The sequence below is a fragment of the Salvelinus alpinus genome, chromosome 14, assembly GCF_045679555.1.
Source record: "Salvelinus alpinus chromosome 14, SLU_Salpinus.1, whole genome shotgun sequence".
Lineage (NCBI taxonomy): Eukaryota > Metazoa > Chordata > Actinopteri > Salmoniformes > Salmonidae > Salvelinus > Salvelinus alpinus.
Window position 1 is genome coordinate 30,423,346 of NC_092099.1, and position 27,058 is coordinate 30,450,403.

Below are 27,058 nucleotides of genomic sequence, written 5' to 3' on the forward strand. Positions count from 1 at the left end.
AGAGAAGCTATTCCTCACACAGAGAGACAAAGAGACACGTTGATGCATAACAATGGAACTTATTTTCCCACTGGGCAAAAACTGATTAAATCAATGTTTTTTCCACAAAAAATCTATGTGATGACGTTGAATCAACGTGGAAAACTGAGTGGATTTGAAAAAAGTAATCAATGCAAGGGAATGTTGTCTTTTACACCCAACTTATAACCTAAATCAACATACATGGTCATTTGTTGTTGTTGATTTCACGTTGAATTCATGTTAGTTGACAACTCAACCAAATGTAAATCAAAACTAGACATTGAACTGACATCTGTGCCCAGTGGGTTATCAGTTTGTCAGTCGCCTCATAAAGAAAAGAACTGCAAAATAGCCGAATATATAATGCAATATGGTAGAGAGCAATGATTCAAACCATTTTGTGGTTTGAGGTTTCAGGAATTATTTCTAATCACATTGTGTCAAATGATCTTAAAGAAAGATGGCGCCGGAGGGGATGGCTACTGTCTTATTGGCTCTTAACCTGTTTGGGATAGCCCCCCTTTTTCTCAATTTCCGCCTGAAAACATACCCTAATCTAACTGCTTGTAGCTCAGGCCTAGAAGGAAGGATATGCATATTCTTGGTATCTTTTGAAAGCAAACATTCTGAAGTTTGTGTAAATGTGAATTGAATGTAGGAGAATATAACACAATAGATCTGGTAGAAGAAAATACAAGGAAATCAACAGACGTTTTTTGTTCTTTTACTGTTGTTGCATCTTTAAAAATCAACAAGAAAGGCCAAACATTCAGTTATGATACTGGGGATCATTTCAAATCAGAATATAGGTAGGCAACAGTATTTGACCAAAGTTTCAGATGGATACCTTCAGGAATGAGTGAGGTACATGCCATTGAGCATGAAGTCAACCAGGTGTCCCTCACAAGTTTCCCAAATGTACCCAAGTTGCCGAATTGGTACAATGATACAATGATACAAATACCTATATACAAAATACAAAACAATTATTCTAACATACCCCAAAAAATATATATTTGAAAAATTCAAGAAAAAAAAAAGAATATTTCAAAAAAATAAAAAAATAACAAGGGGAACTATTTACACTTCAATGTTCAATCATGTGAAGACTCTCTGTCCTCTAAACAATGTTGCGCTCCTGATGCCATATCCCATAGCAGTCTCTCTCTGGTGTGAAACAGAGGGTCACAGCACAGGTGGTGCAGGTGACAGGGGACTTCTTGTGGCACAGGGCACAACGAAGCCGCCCTACTGTGCCCCTTTTTCCCTGAGGCACATCCCTGCCTGCAATGATGAACTTCAGCATGTGCGTACTGCTGGTTGGAGCAGAAGGGACAGAGGTAGAGGGGACAGAAGGTGCTACAGTGTTCTTGCTGTAGTTAGCAAGCTCCTGGATGAGCTGCTCCCTAAAGGGTAGCTGTGAGATGGGGGGCTGTCCACAGTTCTTGGCCATTTCCTTCTGGAGGATGAAGGAATTCACCACAGCAATGTCAATAAAATGATAGAATAAAGTTCTGTACCATTTCATGGTTTTGTGAAGGACATTGTAATATCCTATCAGCGCATCCGATAGGTCTACACCCCCAATGCTCTTGTTGTAATCCCTCACAGCATCTGGAATGGGGACATTTCTGGCAGTCCAAGCGCCTGTAGGACCTTTCAACCGTCGAACAACGTGATCCCCACCGAACGACTTGTGAATAGTGGAACACATGACTACCTCTCGAGTGTCCATCCACTTCACAAACAGCAAACCATCTTCACGGATCCATCTCATGGTACCCCGCTCAGCCCGCTTAGGCATGTCGTTTACCCTGGTTTTTGGAAAACCCACTCGGTTGGTCCGAATGGTGCCACAGGCCCACATCTCCAGCTTCCTCAGGTCTGTGAACAGGGTAGGGCTTGTGTAGAAGTTGTCTACAAATAGTTTGTAGCCCTTCCCCAACAGCTGGAAATCTAATAACTGCATCACAGAATCATAACTGAGTCCCTTACCGCTCGCACAAGTGTTCTTCCCCTCATAGACAAAAAAATTGCACGTGTATGCACACGCAGAATCGGCCAAAACAAACAGCTTGTAACCCCATTTTGTGGGTTTGTTGCGCATGTACTGTTTTAGGCCAATTCTGGCCTTTGAGGCTACCATTCTCTCATCTATGGAAAGGTTCTGGGCGGGCTGAAAATATGTCTTGCATGCCTCAACGATATCATGGTAGAGAGGTTTAATCTTGCATAGTTTGTCAAAGCCTGCTGTGCCTCGTTTCGCCTCGTTGTCCTTATCAACCTCTGGGTCACTAATGTGAAGTGCCCGTGAAATTGTCAGAAACCTCTTACAAGACATGACCGTTGAGGGGAAAGGCAGTTGATAGAGTGGTGCAGTTTTCCAGTAGTGTTTGAGGTTCTTCAACTTCACCAGCCCCATGTAAATGACCATAGACAGGTAGCAAAACAGTTCTGAAATGGAAATGTCCTTCCATGCCTCTGTCTTGCCTTCCTGCTTCTTAGCCCCATATTTATTAGTGTTCATCACCAGGGTATCAACAACTGCCGAGGTGAAGAACAACTGGAAAAGTTGCATGGGGCTGTACTTAGAAGTTGGGTCCAATTGAGGGCCTACTGGGCGTTTTGGGCGGAAAAGTGGAGGTGGTGGGGCCACATCCTCCTCAAGAACAGAGTGCCAACGGTCCTCCTCCGCTCTGGCAGGTTCCACGCTGGACGGTTCCACGCTGCCCTTCCTCCGCACGCTGCCCTTCCTCCGCTTCTTTGCCGCCGGCTTACCACCCCTTGATGGCCGGGCGGGGGTAGGTGTGGTGCCGGATACAGCCGGGGTCCAGCTGGATGGACCAGCTTCAGTGGGGGATTTTCTCCTTGGCTCCCAATCAGAATCGCTGGGACTGTGAAATAAAGACAGACACATATTATATATACACAATTTGTGACCATGGTGAGGTTTTGTCAATTCCATTTTAGATATAAAATACATGGAAACAATTAGGTAATAATTATACAGACACATAATATATATACACAATTTGTGACCATGGTGAGGTTTTGTCAATTCCATTTTAGATATAAAATACATGGAAACAATTAGGTAATAATTATACAGACACATAATATACAGTGAGGGAAAAAAGTATTTGATCCCCTGCTGATTTTGTACGTTTGCCCACTGACAAAGAAATTATCAGTCTATAATTTTAATGGTAGGTTTATTTGAACAGTGAGAGACAGAATAACAACAAAAATATCCAGAAAAATGCATGTCAAAAATGTTATAAATTGATTTGCATTTTAATGAGGGAAATAAGTATTTGACCCCTTCTCAATCAAAAAGATTTCTGGCTCCCAGGTGTCTTTCATACAGGTAACGAACGGAGATTAGGAGCACACTCTTAAAGGGAGTGCTCCTAATCTCAGTTTCTTACCTGTATAAAAGATACCTGTCCACAGAAGCAATCAATCAATCAGATTCCAAACTCTCCACCATGGCCAAGACCAAAGAGCTCTCCAAGGATGTCAGGGACAAGATTGTAGACCTACACAAGGCTGGAATGGGCTACAAGACCATCGCCAAGCAGCTTGGTGAGAAGGTGACAACAGTTTCTGTGATTATTCGCAAATGGAAGAAACACAAAAGACCTGTCAATCTCCCTCAGCCTGGGGCTCCATGCAAGATCTCACCTCGTGAAGTTGCAATGATCATGAGAACGGTGAGGAATCAGCCCAGAACTACACAGGAGGATCTTGTCAATGATCTCAAGGCAGCTGGGACCATAGTCATCAAGAAAACAATTGGTAACACACTATGCCGTGAAGGACTGAAATCCTGCAGCGCCCGCAAGGTCCCCCTGCTCAAGAAAGCACATATACATGCCCGTCTGAAGTTTGCCAATGAACATCTGAATGATTCAGAGGACAACTGGGTGAACGTGTTGTGGTCAGATGAGACCAAAATGGAGTTCTTTGGCATCAACCTAACTTGCCGTGTTTGGAGGAGGAGGAATGCTGCCTATGACCCCAAGAAACCATCCCCACCGTCAAACATGGAGGTGGAAACATTATGCTTTGGGAGTGTTTTTCTGCTAAAGGGACAGGACAACTTCACCGCATCAAAGGGACGATGGACGGGGCCATGTACCGTCAAATCTTGGGTGAAAACCTCCTTCCCTCAGCCAGGGTATTGAAAATGGGTCGTGGATGGGTATTCCAGCATGACAATGACCCAAAACACACGGCCAAGGCAACAAAGGAGTGGCTCAAGAAGAAGCACATTAAGGTCCTGGAGTGGCCTAGCCAGTATCCAGACCTTAATCCCATAGAAAATCTGTGGAGGGAGCTGAAGGTTCGAGTTGCCAAACGTCAGCCTCAAAACCTTAATGACTTGAAGAAGATCTGCAAAGAGGAGTGGGACAAAATCCCTCCTGAGATGTGTGCAAACCTGGTGGCCAACTACAAGAAACGTCTGACATTTACATTTACATTTACATTTAAGTCATTTAGCACTACGCTCTTATCCAGAGCGACTTACAAATTGTGATTGCCAACAAGGGTTTTGCCACCAAGTACTAAGTCATGTTTTGCAGAGGGGTCAAATACTTATTTCCCTCATTAAAATGCAAATCAATTCATAACATTTTTGACATGCGTTTTTCTGGATTTTTTTGTTGATATTCTGTCTCTCACTGTTCAAATAAACCTACCATTAAAATTATAGACTGATCATTTCTTTGTCAGTGGGCAAACGTACAAAATCAGCAGGGGATCAAATACTTTTTTCCCTCACTGTATATACACAATTTGTGACCATGGTGAGGTTTTGTCAATTCCATTTTAGATATAAAATACATGGAAACAATTAGGTAATAATTATACAGACACATAATATATATACACAATTTGTGACCATGGTGAGGTTTTGTCAATTCCATTTTAGATATAAAATACATGGAAACAATTAGGTAATAATTATACAGACACATAATATATATACACAATTTGTGACCATGGTGAGGTTTTGTCAATTCCATTTTAGATATAAAATACATGGAAACAATTAGGTAATAATTATACAGACACATAATATATATACACAATTTGTGACCATGGTGAGGTTTTGTCAATTCCATTTTAGATATAAAATACATGGAAACAATTAGGTAATAATTATACAGACACATAATATACAGTGGGGAGAACAAGTATTTGATACACTGCCGATTTTGCAGGTTTTCCTACTTACAAAGCATGTAGAGGTCTGTAATTTTTATCATAGGTACACTTCAACTATGAGAGACGGAATCTAAAACAAAAATCCAGAAAATCACATTGTATGATTTTTAAGTAATTAATTTGCATTTTATTGCATGACATAAGTATTTGATACATCAGAAAAGCAGAACTTAATATTTGGTACAGAAACCTTTGTTTGCAATTACAGAGATCATACGTTTCCTGTAGTTCTTGACTAGGTTTGCACACACTGCAGCAGGGATTTTGGCCCACTCCTCCCTACAGATCTTCTCCAGATCCTTCAGGTTTCGGGGCTGTCGCTGGGCAATACGGACTTTCAGCTCCCTCCAAAGATTTTCTATTGGGTTCAGGTCTGGAGACTGGCTAGGCCACTCCAGGACCTTGAGATGCTTCTTACGGAGCCACTCCTTAGTTGCCATGGCTGTGTGCTTCGTGTCGTTGTCATGCTGGAAGACCCAGCCACGACCCATCTTCAATGCTCTTACTGAGGGAAGGAGGTTGTTGGCCAAGATCTCGCGATACATGGCCCCATCCATCCTCCCCTCAATACGGTGCAGTCGTCCTGTCCCCTTTGCAGAAAAGCATCCCCAAAGAATGATGTTTCCACCTCCATGCTTCACGGTTGGGATGGTGTTCTTGGGGTTGTACTCATACAGTGAGGGAAAAAAGTATTTGATCCCCTGCTGATTTTGTACGTTTGCCCACTGACAAAGAAATTATCAGTCTATAATTTTAATGGTAGGTTTATTTGAACAGTGAGAGACAGAATAACAACAAAAATATCCAGAAAAACGCATGTCAAAAATGTTATAAATTGATTTGCATTTTAATGAGGGAAATAAGTATTTGACCCCCTCTCAATCAGAAAGATTTCTGGCTCCCAGGTGTCTTTCATACAGGTAACGAGCTGAGATTAGGAGCACACTCTTAAAGGGAGTGCTCCTAATCTCAGTTTCTTACCTGTATAAAAGACACCTGTCCACAGAAGCAATCAATCAATCAGATTCCAAACTCTCCACCATGGCCAAGACCAAAGAGCTCTCCAAGGATGTCAGGGACAAGATTGTAGATCTACACAAGATTGGAATGGGCTACAAGACCATTGCCAAGCAGCTTGGTGAGAAGGTGACAACAGTTGGTGCGATTATTCGCAAATGGAAGAAACACAAAAGAACTGTCAATCTCCCTCGGCCTGGGGCTCCATGCAAGATCTCACCTCGTGGAGTTGCAATGATCATGAGAATGGTGAGGAATCAGCCCAGAACTACACAGGAGGATCTTGTCAATGATCTCAAGGCAGCTGGGACCATAGTCACCAAGAAAACAATTGGTAACACACTACGCCGTGAAGGACTGAAATCCTGCAGCGCCCGCAAGGTCCCCCTGCTCAAGAAAGCACATATACATGCCCGTCTGAAGTTTGCCAATGAACATCTGAATGATTCAGAGGACAACTGGGTGAACGTGTTGTGGTCAGATGAGACCAAAATGGAGCTCTTTGGCATCAACTCAACTTGCCGTGTTTGGAGGAGGAGGAATGCTGCCTATGACCCCAAGAAACCATCCCCACCGTCAAACATGGAGGTGGAAACATTATGCTTTGGGGGTGTTTTTCTGCTAAGGGGACAGGACAACTTCACCGCATCAAAGGGACGATGGACGGGGCCATGTACCGTCAAATCTTGGGTGAAAACCTCCTTCCCTCAGCCAGGGTATTGAAAATGGGTCGTGTATGGGTATTCCAGCATGACAATGACCCAAAACACACGGCCAAGGCAACAAAGGAGTGGCTCAAGAAAAAGCACATTAAGGTCCTGGAGTGGCCTAGCCAGTCTCCAGACCTTAATCCCATAGAAAATCTGTGGAGGGAGCTGAAGGTTCGAGTTGCCAAACGTCAGTCTCGAAACCTTAATGACTTGAAGAAGATCTGCAAAGAGGAGTGGGACAAAATCCCTCCTGAGATGTGTGCAAACCTGGTGGCCAACTACAAGAAACATCTGACCTCTGTGATTGCAAAACATGACTTAGTACTTGGTGGCAAAACCCTTGTTGGCAGAGGGGTCAAATACTTATTTCCCTCATTAAAATGCTAATCAATTTATAACATTTTTGACATGCGTTTTTCAGGATTTTTTTGTTGATATTCTGTCTCTCACTGTTCAAATAAACCTACCATTAAAATTACAGACTGATCATTTCTTTGTCAGTGGGCAAACGTACAAAATCAGCAGGGGATCAAATACTTTTTTCCCTCACTGTACTTCTTCTTCCTCCAAACACGGCGAGTGGAGTTAGACCAAAAAGCTCTATTTTTGTCTCATCAGACCACATGACCTTCTCCCATTCCTCCTCTGGATCATCCAGATGGTCATTGGCAAACTTCAGACAGGCCTGGACATGCACTGGCTTAAGCAGGGGGACCTTGCGTGCGCTGCAGGATTTTAATCCATGACGGCGTAGTGTGTTACTAATGGTTTTCTTTGAGACTGTGGTCCCAGCTCTCTTCAGGTCATTGACCAGGTCCTGCCGTGTAGTTCTGGGCTGATCCCTCACCTTCCTCATGATCATTGATGCCCCACGAGGTGAAATCTTGCATGGAGCCCCAGACCGAGGGTGATTGACCGTCATCTTGAACTTCTTCCATTTTCTAATAATTGCGCCAACAGTTGTTTCCTTCTCACCAAGCTGCTTGCCTATTGTCCTGTAGCCCATCCCAGCCTTGTGCAGGTCTACAATTTTATCCCTGATGTCCTTACACAGCTCTCTGGTCTTGGCCATTGTGGAGAGGTTGGAATCTGTTTGATTGAGTGTGTGGACAGGTGTCTTTTATACAGGTAACGAGTTCAAACAGGTGCAGTTAATACAGGTAATGAGTGGAGAACAGGAGGGCTTCTTAAAGAAAAACTAACAGGTCTGTGAGAGCCGGAATTCTTACTGGTTGGTAGGTGATCAAATACTTATGTCATGCAATAAAATGCAAATTAATTATTTAAAAATCATACAATGTGATTTTCTGGATTTTTGTTTTAGATTCCGTCTCTCACAGTTGAAGTGTACCTATGATAAAAATGACAGACCTCTACATGCTTTGTAAGTAGGAAAACCTGCAAAATCGGCAGTGTATCAAATACTTGTTCTCCCCACTGTATATACACAATTTGTGACCATGGTGAGGTTTTGTCAATTCCATTTTAGATATAAAATACATGGAAACAATTAGGTAATAATTATACAGACACATAATATATATACACAATTTGTGACCATGGTGAGGTTTTGTCAATTCCATTTTAGATATAAAATACATGGAAACAATTAGGTAATAATTATACAGACACATAATATATATACACAATTTGTGACCATGGTGAGGTTTTGTCAATTCCATTTTAGATATAAAATACATGGAAACAATTAGGTAATAATTATACAGACACATAATATATATACACAATTTGTGACCATGGTGAGGTTTTGTCAATTCCATTTTAGATATAAAATACATGGAAACAATTAGGTAATAATTATACAGACACATAATATATATACACAATTTGTGACCATGGTGAGGTTTTGTCAATTCCATTTTAGATATAAAATACATGGAAACAATTAGGTAATAATTATACAGACACATAATATATATACACAATTTGTGACCATGGTGAGGTTTTGTCAATTCCATTTTAGATATAAAATACATGGAAACAATTAAGTAATAATTATACAGACACATAATATATATACACAATTTGTGACCATGGTGAGGTTTTGTCAATTCCATTTTAGATATAAAATACATGGAAACAATTAGGTAATAATTATACAGACACATAATATATATACACAATTTGTGACCATGGTGAGGTTTTGTCAATTCCATTTTAGATATAAAATACATGGAAACAATTAGGTAATAATTATACAGACACATAATATATATACACAATTTGTGACCATGGTGAGGTTTTGTCAATTCCATTTTAGATATAAAATACATGGAAACAATTAGGTAATAATTATACAGACACATAATATACAGTGGGGAGAACAAGTATTTGATACACTGCCGATTTTGCAGGTTTTCCTACTTACAAAGCATGTAGAGGTCTGTAATTTTTATCATAGGTACACTTCAACTGTGAGAGACGGAATCTAAAACAAAAATCCAGAAAATCACATTGTATGATTTTTAAGTAATTAATTTGCATTTTATTGCATGACATAAGTATTTGATCACCTACCAACCAGTAAGAATTCCGGCTCTCACAGACCTGTTAGTTTTTCTTTAAGAAGCCCTCCTGTTCTCCACTCATTACCTGTATTAACTGCACCTGTTTGAACTCGTTACCTGTATAAAAAACACCTGTCCACACACTCAATCAAACAGACTCCAACCTCTCCACAATGGCCAAGACCAGAGAGCTGTATAAGGACATCAGGGATAAAATTGTAGACATGCAACAGGCTGGGATGGGCTACAGGACAATAGGCAAGCAGCTTGGTGAGAAGGCAACAACTGTTGGCGCAATTATTAGAAAATGGAAGAAGTTCAAGATGACGGTCAATCACCCTCGGTCTGGGGCTCCATGCAAGATCTCACCTCGTGGGGGATCAATGATCATGAGGAAGGTGAGTTATCAGCCCAGAACTACACGGCAGGACCTGGTCAATGACCTGAAGAGAGCTGGGACCACAGTCTCAAAGAAAACCATTAGTAACACACTACACCGTCATGGATTAAAATCCTGCAGCGCACGCAAGGTCCACCTGCTCAAGCCAGCGCATGTCCAGGCCCGTCTGAAGTTTGCCAATGACCATCTGGATGATCCAGAGGAGGAATGGGAGCAGGTCATGTGGTCTGATGAGACAAAAATAGAGCTTTTTGGTCTAAACTCCACTCGCCGTGTTTGGAGGAAGAAGAAGGATGAGTACAACCCCAAGAACACCATCCCAACCGTGAAGCATGGAGGTGGAAACATCATTCTTTGGGGATGCTTTTCTGCAAAGGGTACAGGATGACTGCACCGTATTGAGGGGAGGATGGATGGGGCCATGTATCGCGAGATCTTGGCCAACAACCTCCTTCCCTCAGTAAGAGCATTGAAGATGGGTCGTGGCTGGGTCTTCCAGCATGACAACGACCCGAAACACACAGCCAGGGCAACTAAGGAGTGGCGCCGTAAGAAGCATCTCAAGGTCCTGGAGTGGCCTAGCCAGTCTCCAGACCTGAACCCAATAGAAAATCTTTGGAGGGAGCTGAAAGTCCGTATAGCCCCGCGACAGCCCCGAAACCTGAAGGATCTGGAGAAGATCTGTATGGAGGAGTGGGCCAAAATCCCTGCTGCAGTGTGTGCAAACCTGGTCAAGAACTACAGGAAACGTATGATCTCTGTAATTGCAAACAAAGGTTTCTGTACCAAATATTAAGATCTGCTTTTCTGATGTATCAAATACTTATGTCATGCAATAAAATGCAAATTAATTACTTAAAAATCATACAATGTGATTTTCTGGATTTTTGTTTTAGATTCCGTCTCTCATAGTTGAAGTGTACCCATGATAGAAATTACAGACCTCTACATGCTTTGTAAGTAGGAAAACCTGCAAAATCGGCAGTGTATCAAATACTTGTTCTCCCCACTGTATATACACAATTTGTGACCATGGTGAGGTTTTGTCCAGACACACAAACATACACCCACAATGTAGAGCAATATGTACTTTCTACATTTCAATATACTTGTGTACTTTTATATTTCATGTCCTAGTCATATTTTTATATAAGGCAAATAAAATACAATATCTCAAACAACTCAAATGAATTATATTTGATATTACTAATTTCAAACAATGTTACTCACCGATCCAAAACTGCGTCTTCACCGTGGAGGAACATGTCTTCAAATTCTGAATCCACGGATTCAATCTCACTGGATTCATTTAGATGTTCACTATCACTAGATCTCTCTATTTCATCAATTATATCGTGCATATCTGTGTACCTGGTCTTGGTCTTTGATTTTGCTGATTTATTAGCCATTATTGTAACTTGAAAATGCTCAGAAAAAAACATTTGCGGCGCGTAAAACGGCAGGGATCCTTCTGGTAGAGTTTTCAATGGCGAAAGGCAATGTGTACGCATGGCTTTACAACGAAGCCTATTATTTCCGGGTAGAACCATTGCATATGCCCATGTACCTCTGTTCATTGGCTATCTATCCAGCTAGATTTCAAGAAGATCAGTGGTCATTGGTCCGAAATACAGTCAATCAACGAAGGACAGGTCATTCGATTGGCGCGTCAGGAGGTCGTTGTTTGGTCTGTTCAAATCAATTTTTTTCGGTCAATATGTCCCGGGAAAAGAACCATGAAGTTTGGTTGTTTTACTAACAAACAGAGGATTCTAATGAATCCGAACTTGACTTGATAAACGTCCCTTTAGAGTGAGTAATTACAATGAATGTTACGTCCAAAGTTGAAGGACGCTGAATTTTCCACACAAGCCGTTCACAAAATGTTTTGTGTTAGGCTATAAAATGGATTATATCGAACAAAAAGCCACTTGATTGTTTCGTCGTGACCTTTAGGATTGCCAAAAGAAGAAAATTTCCTAAGGTAATTGATGATTTTTATTGCTATTTCTGACTTTCGTGACTAATGTACTTTGTTGTAACTGTACCTAATGTGTTGTTTACTGATCGATAATCGCTTTTGCAGTGAAGCTTTTAGAAATCGGACATATTGGCTAGATTAACAAGAGGTATAGCTTTGATATGGTGTATAACACTTCTGATTTAATTGAAGCTAAATATTTATAATTATGACATTTCGCCATTTTTTTTTTTTTTTTTCTGAAACGTGGCGCTAGCGGCACCCCAGTCCTAGACAGGTTAACCACCCATGCTATTTTGTTTGTTTTATTGCGTTGTTCGTAACTTGTTTTGTACATAATGTTGCTGCTACCGTCTCTTATGACCGTAAAGAGCTTCTGGACATTAGAACTGCGATTACTCACCTCAGATTAGACAAAGAGTTTTTCTTCAATGAGCTGGATGGGAGGGATATACTACAGACACCCGACCAGGCCTGGATACCCGTCATTCGCTGGAGAAGGAAACGGAGATATCGCAGAAAAAGATAAGGGTGCCTTGTGAGGATCAGGCGACGACCTGCTAATCTGCCTTTGCCTCATGTCCTGCTAGCTAACGTTCAATCGCTGGAAAATAAATGGGACGAATTGAAAGCACGCATATCCCACCAACGGGACATTAAAAACTGTAATATTTTATGTTTCACAGAGTCGTGGCTGAATGACGACATTAAGAACGTACAGCTGGCAGGATACACTCTATCGACAGGACAGAACAGCAGCCTCTGGTAAGACATAGGGCGGGGGCCTATGCATATATGTAAACAACAGCTGGTGCACAATATCTAAGGAAGTCTCAAGGTTTTGCTCGTCTGAGGTAGAGTATCTCATGATAAGCTGTAGACCACACTATCTACCTCGAGAGTTTTCATCTGTATTTTTTGTAGCTGTCTACATACCACCACACTCCGATGCTGGCACTTAAACCACAGTCAATGAGCTGTATACCACCATAAGCAAACAGGAAAATGCTCATCCAAAGGTGACGCTCCTAGTGGCCGGGGACTTTAATGCAGGGAAACTTAAATCAGTTTTTCCTCATTTCTATCAGCATGTTAAATGTGCAACCAGAGACCACCTTTACTCCACACACAGAGACACGTACAAAGCTCTCCTTTGCCCTCCATTTGGCAAATCTGACCATAATTCTATCCTCCTGATTCCTGCTTGCAAGCAAAAAACCTCTCTGGGATAGGCGTCCCGCCAGCGGGACACCTGTCGACAACTTCCGGTGAAATTGGAGGGCGCACAATTCAAATAAATAATCATACAAATTATGGATATTAAACATTTAGGTACATACTGTACAAGTGTCTTATATCAGGTAAAAGCTTAAAGTCTTGTTCATCTAACTGCATTGTTCGATTTACAATAGGCTTTACAGCGAAATGCATGCCATGCGATTGTTTGAGGACGGCTCCCCACATCAAAATATTTTTCAACCAGCACAGGCTTCGTAAAATCACAAATAGCGATTAAATATTCAATACATTTTTGAAAATCTTTCTCTGATTTGCAATCCCAAAGGTCCCAGCTACTACATGCATGGTAGTTTTGTTCGATAAAATCCTTCTTTATATCCCAAAAACTCTGTTTAGTTGGCACCATTGATTTGAGTAATCCACTCGTTCAACAGGCAGAGAAAGGAATCCAAAAATCTACCGCTAAACTTTGTTTAAGCAAGTCAAAATACATTTCTATTTAATCCTCAGGTACCCTAAAATGTAATTAAACTATAATATTTAATACAGAAAGAAGTATGTTCAATAGAAAAGCAAAATGAACAAGTGCCCATCCTCTTTGTTGCGCAGACTGATTTCCAACTCTGACTCCCAGTACCAAAACTCTAAATACTTCCTCGTTTGGGAAGAAACAAGCCTGAAACCTTGAACAAAGACTGTTGACATCTAGTGGAAGCCATAGGAATTGCAATCTGGGAGCTGGAATTGCATATGACCCATAGATTTCCATTGAAAGAGCATTGGCTCTCTCTCTCAAAAGAATTCCAGTTGGTTTTTCTTTGGATTTTCTCCTACCATATCAATTGTGTTTTAGTCTCATACATTATTTTAACATTTCTACTAACTTAAAAGTGTTTTCCATCCAATGGTACCAATTATATGCATATCCTGGCTTCTGGGCCTGAGTAACAGGCAGTTTACTTTGGGCACGTCAGTCAGACAGGAAGTGGGGAAAAATAGACCCTAGCCTGAAGAAGCCCAGTAACTCGGTCTTTAAAAAGTGGTCAGATCAAGCAGAAGCTAAACTACAGGACTGCTTTGCTAGCACAGACTGGAATATGTTCTGGGATTCTTCCGATGGCATTGAGGAGTACACCACATCAGTACGTACATACCCCAACCAGAAGCCATGGATTACAGGCAACATTCGCACTGAGCTAAAGGGTAGAGCTGCCGCTTTCAAGGAGCGGGACTCTAACTCGGAAGCTTATAAGAAATCCCTCTATGCCCTCCGACGAACCATCAAACAGGCAACGCGTCAATGCAGGACTAAAATCAAATCGTACTACACCGGCTCCGACGCTTGTCGGATGTGGCAGGGCTTGCAAACTATTATAGACTACAAAGGGAAGCACAGTCGAGAGCTGCCCAGTGACACGAGCCTACCATACGAGCTAAATAACTTCTATGCTCCCTTTGAGCAAGTAACACTGAGAGCATGAGAGCATCAGCTGTTCCGGATGACTGTGTGATCACACTCTCCGCAGCCGATGTGAGTAAGACCTTTACACAGGTCAACATTCACAAAGCCGCAGGGCCAGACGGATTAACAGGATGTGTACTCCGAGCATGCGCCCTGTGCCCAAGAACACAAAGGTAACCTGCCTAAATGACTACCGACCCGTATCACTTACGTCTGTAGCCATGAAAGGCTTTGAAAGGCTTGTCATGGATCACATTAACACCATTATCCCAGAAACCCTAGACCCACTCTAACTTGCATACCGCACCAAAAGATCCACAGATGATGCAATCTCTACTGCAATCTCTATTGCACTCCACACTGCCCTTTCACACCTGGACAAGAGGAACACCTATGTGAGAATGCTATTCATTGATTATAGCTCAGAGTTCAACACCATAGTGCCCTCAAAGCTCATCACCTAGCTAAGGACCCTGGGACTAAACATCTTCCTCTACAACTGGATCCTGGACTTCCTGACGGGCCGCCCCGAGGTGGTAAGGGTAGGTAACTACACAACCGCCACACTAAATCTCAACACGGGGGCCCCTCAGGGGTACGTGCTCAGTCCCCTCCTGTACTCCCTGTTCACTCATGACTGCATGGTCAGGCACGAATCCAACACCCTCATTAAGTTTGCTGATGACACAACAATGAGACAGCCTATAGGGAGGAGGTCAGAGACCTGACCGTGTGGTGCCAGGACAACAACCTCTCCCTCAACGTGATCAAGACAAAAGAGATGATTGTGAACTACAGGAAAAGGAGGACAGAGCATGCCCCCATTCTCATCGACGGGGCTGTAGTGGAGCAGGTTGAGAACTTCAGGTTCCTTGGCGTCCACATCACCAACAAACTAACATGGTCCAAGCACACCAAGACAAAACCTATTCCTCCTCAGGAAACTGAAAAGATTTGGCATTGGTCCTCGGATCCTCAAAAGGTTTTACAGCTGCACCATCGAGAGCATCCTGGCGGGTTGCATCACTGCCTGGTATGGCAACTGCTCGGCCTCCGACCGCAAGGCACTACAGAGGGTAGTGCGTACGGCCCAGTACATCACCAGGGCCAAGATTCCTGCCATCCAGGACCTCTATACCAGGCGGTGTCAGATGAAGGCCCTACATTTTTTTTTAAAGACTTCAGCCACCCTAGTCATAGACTGTTCTCTCTGCTACCGCACGGCAAGCGGTACCGGAGCGCCAAGTCTAGGTCCAAGAGGCTTCTAAACAGCTTCTACCCCCAAGCCATAAGACTCCTTTACAGCTAATCAAATGGCTACCCAGACAATTTACATTGCCCCCCCTTCTACACTGCTGCTACTCTCTGTTATTATCTATGCATAGTCACTTTAATAACTCTACCTACATGGACATATTACCTCAATTACCTTGACACCGGTAGCCCCTGTATATAGCCCCGCTATTGTTATTTACTGCTGCTCTTTAATTATTTGTTACTCTTATCTCTTGCTTTTTTGCAGGTATTTTCTTAAAACTGCAGGGCTTGTAAGTAAGCATTTCACTGTTGTATTTGGCGCATGTGACAAATACAATTTGATTTGATTTGATATTTTATGTATTTTCACAACGACCACAAAATACCACACCTAACGTAATTTCCAAGAATTTAAATATTCAAACCATGCACAAACGTTATGGTAATGGGAGCACAACTCTTGAATCTTTACGGTTTTTAAGTATAGGAAAAAGTATTGGATGATGATGTGTTTTTGTTTATGGTTTATATTAGAGTGATTCTTCCTGCTATTGGCCAAGCCTTGTTGCTTTGCATCAACATCAGAAAGGAATGCTCTGGCCACGTACCTACACACTTCATAAATAAAGATGTGTAGACAAATTATGCATGATGGCAAACATGACCGAAATGTGAGCTGTGTATTTAATAGCATGCTGTTTTGACTCTCTGGCAGGATAACAGAGGTATTAATATCGTGCTGCCTGCCCAGTCTCCCCAAACAAACTCACACTCGCTTAATTAAATCCTCCATTCAAAACATGTTTATGGAAATAAAGAAGATCTCAGGTCCTTTCAGACTGCTTTATCACTGCATCAGGGGATAAAAGAGGGGGGGAAAACATCACAAAACGAGTAATGAGTGTGTTTGCAACACTGCCTGTTGTGTCAAAAGCTGAGCGGAGTGCGTTTAGTACTATTTTACAGTTACAAGCTGACAGACAAATATAATTAATGTTTATTGTCCTAATAAAAATTGTTTGGTGGGATTTGGAGAAGCTGAGGAGAAGGAGGAAGCCTCCTTACTAACCATGACACGTCAGGGATGAGGGTTATGGTGGGTTTCCTGTTGCTTGTTCTCACCACTCAATATTATTAATGGAGTCTTTGTTTTGGGTATCAGAATAAACATCCAATAAGCCTCTGGATTTTTCCATTGACTTTCCATTGTGTGAGTCAATGTATGAGATATATGGTATGAAGCATCTTGAAGGAATCTGCATTGTGTTGGATTTTGTCCTTGTATAAGAATTCAGTTCCTACCAATGACAAGATGTTGCATGTTACACCTTCCACACACTACCCTCTGGTAAACCTGTTTTGATTTTATCATACCAGTACATTGAGTGAGCCAGTTCCAAATGGTAGTTAACACTTACATTGTCAACTTACCACTTGCTGTTACTGTGGACCAAATAAGTGGAGGAAACTTCTAGTGTGCACTTGTAACACATCCATCACAGCATTATTCATATTTGGCATGAAGGGGCCTTCGTAAGTGTGAACAGCTATGGCATGCTGGCTAAATCCTGCCTAAATGCTATTCAGCTTTTTGTTTTATTCCACACCATTAATGATGTGATATATGGGCTATGCCAGAAGGGTGCCTGCACCAGAGAGGCTCTGTGTTGTAGTGAACTGACAGGCCTGCTTCAATGGACAACTTTAAAGTGGAGCTTGATGTGGAATAAGGACTCTGATTGGATGACGATTGGAGACATGCTGCCCTAGGCGACACCTGTAATATGTTTCAAATGCCATTACATTACTACAGCAATCAATCTCAGTCTGTCTATAGGACTGGTTGTGGAACGAGCTGAATAAAACAAATGCATATTCTCTCTCTCGAAGAAGAAGCATTTCCACTATCCACAGAAAGCATATTCAATACTGCAGCATCCGATTGTCAGTAGTTTCCCATGACAATAGGAAAACCAGCTATTACATCCACTTAGGTTTGGCTCCAGACACCACATATCTTCCCATTTAGTGGCGTCCATCTTGAAGGGGGAGAGGGGTAATGGAATGCAGGGAAGGATGGTAGCCCTGAGAATGTCTGTGATGAGAAGCAGACTATGGAGGGGGGGGGGGGGGTCTGCTGATATTGTTGTCCACAGGTTTGCTTTAACTTATCTCTTCTCGCGTCCCCCCCTGCAGGCCCAGAAGTCCATGAATATTTAAATAGGAAAGTAACTTCCTTAGAACATCAATCAGAATCCATCTATTAAATTACTGGATCTAGATGTGAGATCTGAGGTCCACCCATACGTCGTCAGCAGCTCCCATGGCAAAATCTTATGAATATTCCAACCATGTGGACAATGAGTCAATACAAAACAGGCTTTCTAAATGTTTGGCAGACCTTCAAGAGAACGATATTGGACATAATTGTGGGTAGGTCTATATTGAAAGAGAATCAGAATACCATTAAGGTATAACCTAAGACTCAAAAGAAAGACATTGGCAGAAAGTCAGAGTAATCCCTTTGATTGAGGAGAACCTCAGTATCCATGCATGAAAATGAGACTAAATTAAATCTTCTCCCATAACTCTGACTTGGCTGAATACAGAGGCCATCTTAAACTATTACCTTTTATTGAATGGATTCAATCTTTGACAGAATAATCCCTGAAGCAAGAATTTGTGTCCAGAAAAGTGGAGCACATAAATCGTAAGAGAACGGAATCTAGTGAAGATATGGTGTATCTCTGCTCAGAGTTTCCAGTAATATGAGGTCGCCAGAATCTTTTCTCTGGTGATGTAATCAGGTGGAAGATAGACAGTGAGAGTGTGAGAAAGATGAAGATAGATATATAGAGAAAAAAGAGAGGTGTGTGTGTGAGAGAGACATGAGATAAGCAACAAAGACTACTTTATGACACCTGTTCAAAAGCATTCTACGGGGACCCTCCAAATGAAATAAATAAATATGACTCACATTAACTCCCATTGGCAAGGTATCAGTTGATAGGAGGTGTGTTATTTAGTGGTTCTGACATCTGTCAGTGAGTGATCGAGCAAAATAGGACGCAATCCACACAACCACAACAACACACACAGCCTGAGGAAAGTCTTCTTTTGAATAGTTGTTTCTGAGAGGAACCTATCTGCTGTTAACAAGAGCCAGACACATCAACTAGAGTGCTATTCTTGGCAGCCAGGACTGATTCCTCTATGAAAGACAGATCCTGCAGCAAGACTAGACGTCTACCATGACCACTGGAGTGGTTGGTTAATAAAATGTTTGGCTTTCCTATTATATATACGTATTATGGCACCTTGGGTTCTGATTTGGCCTTGCTAATTAAGTGAATCAGTCTCTAGACAGATGTAGTGTATGGTGTATGTAGCGTGATGGGCTTGGGTAATGCAGTCCTATGAAATACCATAACCACAGTGGGGATTGGAATAGGGACCCAGAGGAGGGAGTGCAGGGCTGAGGGAACGGCAACATTCAGCTATCCCATTGCTTTTATTATCTACATGGAATGATTTGTTTGTGTTGGATCTTTGGTCCTGCATGCTACCAAAACCTTCACCCATGAGCCCCTCAAACCAAACTGCTGTGTTCAGGAACTACTACTACTACTCCATTTCAAGAGCAGTGAGAGAAAGTTTAGACAGATTTAAGTAGTTTTAGGACTAATATCACTCCTCTCCTTTAATTTCGTGGAAAATATATAACAATTAATGTCACTGAAGATGTTCAGAAATGTAATGTGATGTAAGCTACATGACAGTAAAAGCACCAAATTAAGATTAACCTGATCGACCACACCAGTTAGTTGTGGGTGCTCAACAGCTGTGGGAATGTCTCATGTATGACTACAGAGTCATATGTAAGCACTAAAGTACAGTGAACTTTACTTCTGATACTCTATGGCTAACTTGGATTTCAAAGGGTGTAGGAGGGTTGTAACAAAGTAGTGTACTGTATGTCTGACATTCTCTGCCAAAAACTAGACTGACTTTCATAGAAGTACAGAGAGTAGTGACTTTGCTTTAAAGTATCATTAAGATTAATAATTTACAGCTCATTCCAAACAACCAGAAAGTGATGATGGTGAAATATTGTGAGAGTTGAAAAGGATCTGTGATGTATTAAGACTTGTGTTTCAAGTTAAAACAACTAGCTATCGGGAGGTGAAGGATTCCCCCTCAGGAGTAATCAAAAACATTATCTTTCCACTGCCAGCCATGCTGACATCAACTCAGTGTGTTGTCAATCCATTTTAATCAAATTACGGAGCTATTTCAAACAGTCTGTTTTGAAACGTGAAATGACATGTCTGAAAGACCTCAAGGTTCGCATCAGGGGAGCTGGTTTCAATCAGCTCCTCAAACCGTACAATATTTTAAGTTGTCTTTGGAGCGTTGCTGCTTTAAAAGCCTTTCCACCCAACGAGGTGGAGATGAGCTGGGGGGGGGGGGGGGGGGGGCATGGCAACATCATAACAACATGATACACTCGTTAACGTGAGGGAAGCCAACATTGCCAATACACTGTGCATATAAAATATGAAATAGTTAATCAAATCTGAATCAAATGGGGAAAATATTCATTTGCTCATCTCATGTGAATCTGAAGTCATAATGTGGATCAAAGGCCTTGTATTGGTTGATATCTGATCCAACTCTATCCTCCCTGATGAACACACTAAGCTATGGGGACTCTACCTCCTTCCCTGATGACTCAGTGATTCACGAGCCATCCCTTGAAGCCTGGAATTGGCATGCTGTTTTAAAGTCAAGATATGAGAAATCTGACATGAAGCTCCCCCTAATATCAGCACATGGTATGAATTAGTCCTCCATGTATTGTTACTTGTTTGATTGCGCCTGTATGAAGATGGATTCTCTTGATAAGATAACTCAGACAGTAACCCAATGTAAAATGTGCTTACACATTGAAGTGATCAGTGATCAGTGTCCAGTGATTCTTACATAAGACCTGACAGATGATGTCATGACAATACAGAGATTAACAACCACTAAATGTTGACCTAGCATTATATCAATGTCATTGAGAGCCAGTTGGTCCTGAAAAGTATTAGCTAGGTTAGTAGTTAGTAATGACATCCATCCCAGGTGCATACGTGGCTAATGGTCACCTATCATCAAAGTGTGGAAACAGAGGGATCATTTCCCCTCCTAGCTGTGCAGTGTAAAGCTCCTTAACACATATCCCATATGTTCCGGTCCTGTGTGTGTCATAAACGTGTTACAAGCAGCGCAGCCACAGTCGCCCATCCTGACACACAATCACAGCGCTCCCACGACTCACCTAAATCTGGGGCGCTCTCAGCACCTCTACACAATCGGAACGGTTTATGTTGTTGTGAGCAGCCTCCAGGAAATGAAGCATTAAAAACAGTGATATATGTTCAAAATGTCCGTAGCTGTTATGCTTCTGATTTATTTCGAACCAAGGTTGAGAGTCATTGTCCAGGTATATTCACAATTGAAATGTCAAAAACAGTGTTCCTATGTTGCTAATGCTGCTTTGGCATGTTGGCCTAGTGCCAATGTTTTCTTATTAATCATTTACAGTAATATAGGTGAAATGAAATATTAAATGGTTGTGTGGTTTGGATCTTTGACTTTGCAATACCAGCTGGGATACAGATGATGATGGGAGATGAGGAGAGCAGCACACATGGGCTCCCCTTCTGAAGACTGTACTCTACTCACTGTGAGTTAAAGCAATGTGCTACTCTCTCCAAGCCTTCTGGGACAAACACAAGCCCTGTCTGCCTCATAGCACACCAAGAGCCACATGATACACTGCTTGATTTTACCACAGTGGACCCAAATTGACTGATATCATGAGGCAAAATCAAGTTGGAGAAATATCAGATTAGAAAACTCACACTGGGCGGCATTCCTTCAGTTTATTTTCTAACAACACTGGATTAGGAAAAGACCGAAATAGTAATCATCATCAGCGTTACTGACTTCTACTTAATCAATTTAATGTTTCTCTAAAAATGTATGTTAAATTGTGTATCTCAGGGACCAGTGGAGGCTTCTCAGAGGAGGAAGGGGAGGACCATCCTCCTTGGTGAATTTCATAAAAATAAAAATATTGAAACATAAAATGTGTTATTTTTAGATAAAACTGTACTAAATATATTCACGTCACCGAATAATTTATTAAAACACACTGTTTTGTAATGAAGGTCTACAGTAGATTCAACAGCACACTGCAGGGTAGCATCATGGTGTAGCTGGAGGACAGCTAGCTTCCGTCCTCCTCTGGGTACATTGACTTCAATACTTTCATAGACTTACACAGTAATTATGACAATTTCTGGAGGACGTCCTCCAACCTATCAGAGCTCTTGCAGCATAAACTGACATGTTGTCCACCAAATCAAAGGATCAGAGAATGTATCTAGTACTGAAAGTATAAGCTACAGCTATCTAGCACTGCAGTGCATAAAATGTGGTGAGTAGTGGACTCAAAGAGAGAGAAAGACAATAGTTGAACAGTTTTGAACAAATACATTTCTTTAAAAATTAAAGAGAAGCAAGAGTGAGAGAGAAAGCTAGCTATATTTCTTATTTTTTTCACTTTCACTTGCTTAGCTAGCTAATGCTGCTAGCTAGTTTAGCCTACTCAAACACCCGGCTCTAACAGAGAGGGATGTTACGCCAAGTCTAGGTCCAAAAGGCTCCTTAACAGCTTCTACCCCAAAGCCAAAAGACTGCAGAACAATTAATCAAATGTCCACCTGGACTATTTGCATTGACACCCTCCCCCTTTTTTTTACACTGCTGTTGCTCGCTGTTTATTATCTACGCATAGTCACTTTACCCCTACCTACATGTACAATTTACCTCGACTAACCTGTACCCCCACACATTGACTCGGTACCCCCGCACATACCCTCTGTATATAGCCTCATTATTGCTATTTTGTGTTACTTTTTAAATGTTTTATTTTTTACTTTAGTTGATTTAGTCAATCTTTTCTTAACTCTATTTTCTTAAAACTACATTGTTGGTTAAGGCTTGTAGGTAAGCATTTCACAGTAAGTTCTACACCTGTTGTATTCGGGGCAAGTGACAAATAAAATTTGATTTGATTTGATATTAGCTAGCTGGCTATAGCTATCCAATAATTGAATTCTTCCAAGTCAAGGTAAGCTTTTGGTTTTATTAGTTTATGTTTCTCTCGATCTGTGCACCTACTTTGTAAACTTTCATTCATAGGCTAGGTTGTAGCAACCTCATGACGGGTGTAGGGAAAAATGTTGTATCATGTAGTAGTCGTAACCTATCGATGTTACATTGAGCTGGGTGAATGGAATATTAATGACAGTCATCCACTATTTTGTAATAGAAAATAAGGCCACGCTCATTAAAAAAATTATCGCCCTCCCTCATCTAGAATGGCACCGACCACCACTGTCAGGGACCCAATAAGGTTTTATTAAGCACATTGTGATGCATTAATGTGACAGTCTGAAAGTATGGCAGTTGGCAGGATAATGTCAGAGGCAATGCCAGATTCCAATAACTCACTTCAATTGGCTTCAGATCCTGCAGGGTCTGGATCAGTATCACTTACATGTTGTGATAGATTGTTATTACTGTCATTTGAATAATTTCCTTACCATTGTAGTCTAGGCAGAGAACCAGTAAAGACAGAAATCATTTGCATTAAACCCTGGAAAAACATGTTAATTGGCAGTAATGGGAACACATTAATTTACTATTACCAACAGCAGCTGTAAACAAACGGCAAGCAAAAAGACAAAATTCACTAAATGAAAATGAGAGTAGTGCAACAGAGAGACAACCAAACCCTAGGGATTAATAGTACCCAACGGTGTCCTGCAGTTTCTACCTTTTTATGTTCTCACCATCCAGCACAGAGAGGCTTATCATATGCGTATGAAAGGCTTATCAAAGGCTTATCATACATGTATACAGTACAGAGAGTGGGGGTCTTCACTACTGGGCCATAAAGAGAGAGCAGCTCTCATCCACCCTCCCCTTGTTTGACATCATGTATTGTTAATGAGAGCCAGCTGCCGACAACATTATAACTTAACTTCATATAAGTATAAAAAAACATAAAAGTTAGTGCTTTAAACACGTCCAGATTCCTTTGTGTGCCACGGGGCAGAACAGCCTGCTCGTTGTGATTACAATCAATGGTGCCTGTGATCATCAGGGTGGAAATTAGCTCTCAGCCCAGGAGCACAAACACACACGTGCACACACACACACACATGCTTGGATGTGCACCCCCTGGCCTAGGAACACACACACGATCATTCGCTATAGCATACATATACACACACGCAAATGGGGCAGGACTCAGACTGGGGATTCATTTTATAAACACTGTGGTTTGCCAGAGCCATGTGTTGGCTGCAGCCTGTCTTATATTTAGAAGCAGCAGCGTATGGGTACAATATAAAACACGTAAAATTACCCTGATGATGTTTTATTAGTGAAGTCAATCATTTCAGAGCGCCCCCTCCCTGTTTCCAATGACTTAATAGTTTAAGTGCCGAATAGTTTTGACATCCACGCTATTCTTTTACAGTGTAATCAATTTCATGCACCTTCTCTGTTCCTGCCTCCTGTTGGGTTCTCAGAAGGGAAAATGGCTTTAGCAGAGGTATAAAGCACAACAAAGGCTATAATTACAATATTATGAGTAATATCAACTTCTGTAGACCTCTTAATACACATAAACAAGTGACATTAATTTGTCTGGTTTTGAACCAGATGTGACCTGATCCTTAGCAGACCTTACATAAGGAACACCCAATTCCAAGCAGTGCAGACATGTGGATTGTATATTCTGATAGGCAGACTGTTCCTGACTGGAACAATCAGAAGTAAATAGAACAGCTTTTCTTTCTCTCTGTTACTTAGCAGAAACACAATGCTCTTTGAACCAACTAGATGTTATCACGGTGTATTACCTGTTTCCAGTTGCATGAGACAGATGCCAGATAAACAGATGCCAGGTTGCCCAATTCATTAGTTTATCAAAAGAAAAACAGGGAAGAAAGAGATGAACAGATGTTGTTGAATTGTCAATCATCTTTCCAAGCATTTGAAAGTATTTTCCATACAATCTTAGGACCAAATCCCTCCTCTTACAAGACAACCTCTCACGTAACAACAATCTGCTTGATATGATCACTTTGTGATTCAGGTGGAACTAAGGAGGTTGATCTTCTATCCATTCTAACATCCCGTGAGTGGATTCCCAACTTCTGAAGTCGACGACTGACCCGGCTCCTTGTCCCCCAGCCCCCACCCCAGGTCCTGCCCTGCCCCTTGAGCCTCCCACGGGCCCCGGCTGCAGTGTCTGTCCTCTGGGGGGACGGTGACCTCTGACCTGCCTTTGAGGCTCCTCTACCGTCCAGCTCTGTGACCCGGGGTCCTGCCACTGACTTCAGAGGACAGAGAGGAAACACTAGATCTAAAGTTGACTCCCTGGCCACCGGTCACTCCTAAAGCTTTAGGCAACTGTGACATGATGACAAGGGGAAATTATTCCATGACTAGTGGCTGTAACATGAGTTCAAATCAAATCACAGTTCCCTTTATCTAAACTTTCACTTAGCTTTACGGTACACATAATCTTACCTTTCACCTAGTACTACAGTACACAGAATTGTGTATTGACATTTACAGTATGTATTTTACTATCAATATCTGAACGTAACTGTGCTGAATGTTTGAGGAAGTGAGCATGCAAAGATAGATGGAATAGGCCAATAGGGCCTATTCCTAACCTCCTAAAGTCCTAACCTTCAACATCCTAACCTCCTAACATCCTAACCTCCTAACGTCCTAACCTTCTAACCTCCTAACCTTCAACATCCTAAGATGTTATTAGGATGTTAAAGGTTAGGACGTTAAGAGGTTAGGATGTTAGGAGGTTAGGATGTTAGGAGGTTAGGATGTTAGGAGGTTAGGATGTTGAAGGTTAGGACGTTAGGAGGTTAGGACGTTAAGAGTTAGGATGTTAGGAGGTTAGGATGTTAGGAGGTTAGGATGTTGAAGGTTAGGACGTTAGGAGGTTAGGATGTTAAGAGGTTAGGATGTTGAAGGTTAGATGGTTAGGATGTTAGGAGGTTAGGAGGTTAGGATGTTAGGAGGTTAGGATGTTGAAGGTTAGGACGTTAGGAGGTTAGGACGTTAGGAGGTTAGGATGTTAAGAGGTTAGCCTCTTAACATCCTAACATCATTCATTATGAGCAGGTCACGTTGGTCAATATTTTTTCTTTCACAGGAAGGACCATTAAAAGTCCAAGTGCAATTCTGAGAAGATTATAAACCGCTATTATTCGTCTGGATGACTGATCTCAAACTGATCTCTCTCCACTATGTATGCCTGTTAGTTGAGAAGGATGGTTGGTTAGGAGAGAGGGATCTGGATAATGATTTCTCAGGGGAGGCTTTCTTAGTAAACACTTCTCAATGGACCTCTTGTTTACCTTTGACCCGAAGCTCGAGGAACTCAATGGCAGGTCCTCCTAACATTTCGTGTTTGTAATTCAACACATTAGGCTAGTGGGTGAAAAGTGAGAAGTGTTGCTCCCACAAAGAGGAGGATCACCTGTGTGATTAGAGAACAATATATAATTTATAAATTTAGAATTGATATAAGACCATAAACAGAGGGGTAAACAATGACTACTTTTTGTCATTTGAAATTTGTGTCAAATATAGGCTCAATAAAAACCTCTACCCTTCTCCACAAGTGTGCTGAGTTCTGAATATAGAGCTATCCAAATAAAGGGAATTCAGAAAGACATATATTAATATTATTTTTGTCTCTTTATGGGACCTTGAGGATCCATACACTATTATGTGTATAACAGAGTTATGTCCTGTGTGTGTCTACAGTGAAAGTGTGCCTTACAGAAATGAAAACTCTTGAAATTGGAAGGTCATCGAATCCGGAATGACCACAATACATTTGTAAAGTTACTTCCTAAGCCCAAGTAGAACTCCTAGTATATGTGCTAATCCTCCCCTCAGAAATATTATTTTGTATGTGTCATATAGTTGTATAATGTGTGCCATGCAGGTCTACCTACATCCATACATGTTCTGGTCTTCATTAGATTATGGCTGAACATCCTCCCGGCCTGACAGAGGTCTTTCATCTGCACCTCCCCAGCCTGGTCCTGC

At 41.5% G+C, this 27,058-nt stretch overlaps 1 protein-coding gene across 1 annotated transcript; it reads right to left on the bottom strand.

Annotated features, from left to right (window-relative positions):
• Window positions 1-1,141: 1,141 nt before the first annotated feature.
• On the bottom strand, window positions 1,142-26,404 carry LOC139538239 (piggyBac transposable element-derived protein 4-like). Its single transcript, XM_071340095.1, has 4 exons — window positions 26,359-26,404; window positions 25,505-25,517; window positions 25,147-25,308; window positions 1,142-2,915 (listed from the first exon to the last, which is right to left on the bottom strand). The coding sequence occupies exons 1-4, from the start codon at window positions 26,402-26,404 to the stop codon at window positions 1,142-1,144; spliced, it is 1,995 nt and encodes a 664-aa protein (XP_071196196.1).
• Window positions 26,405-27,058: the final 654 nt, after the last annotated feature.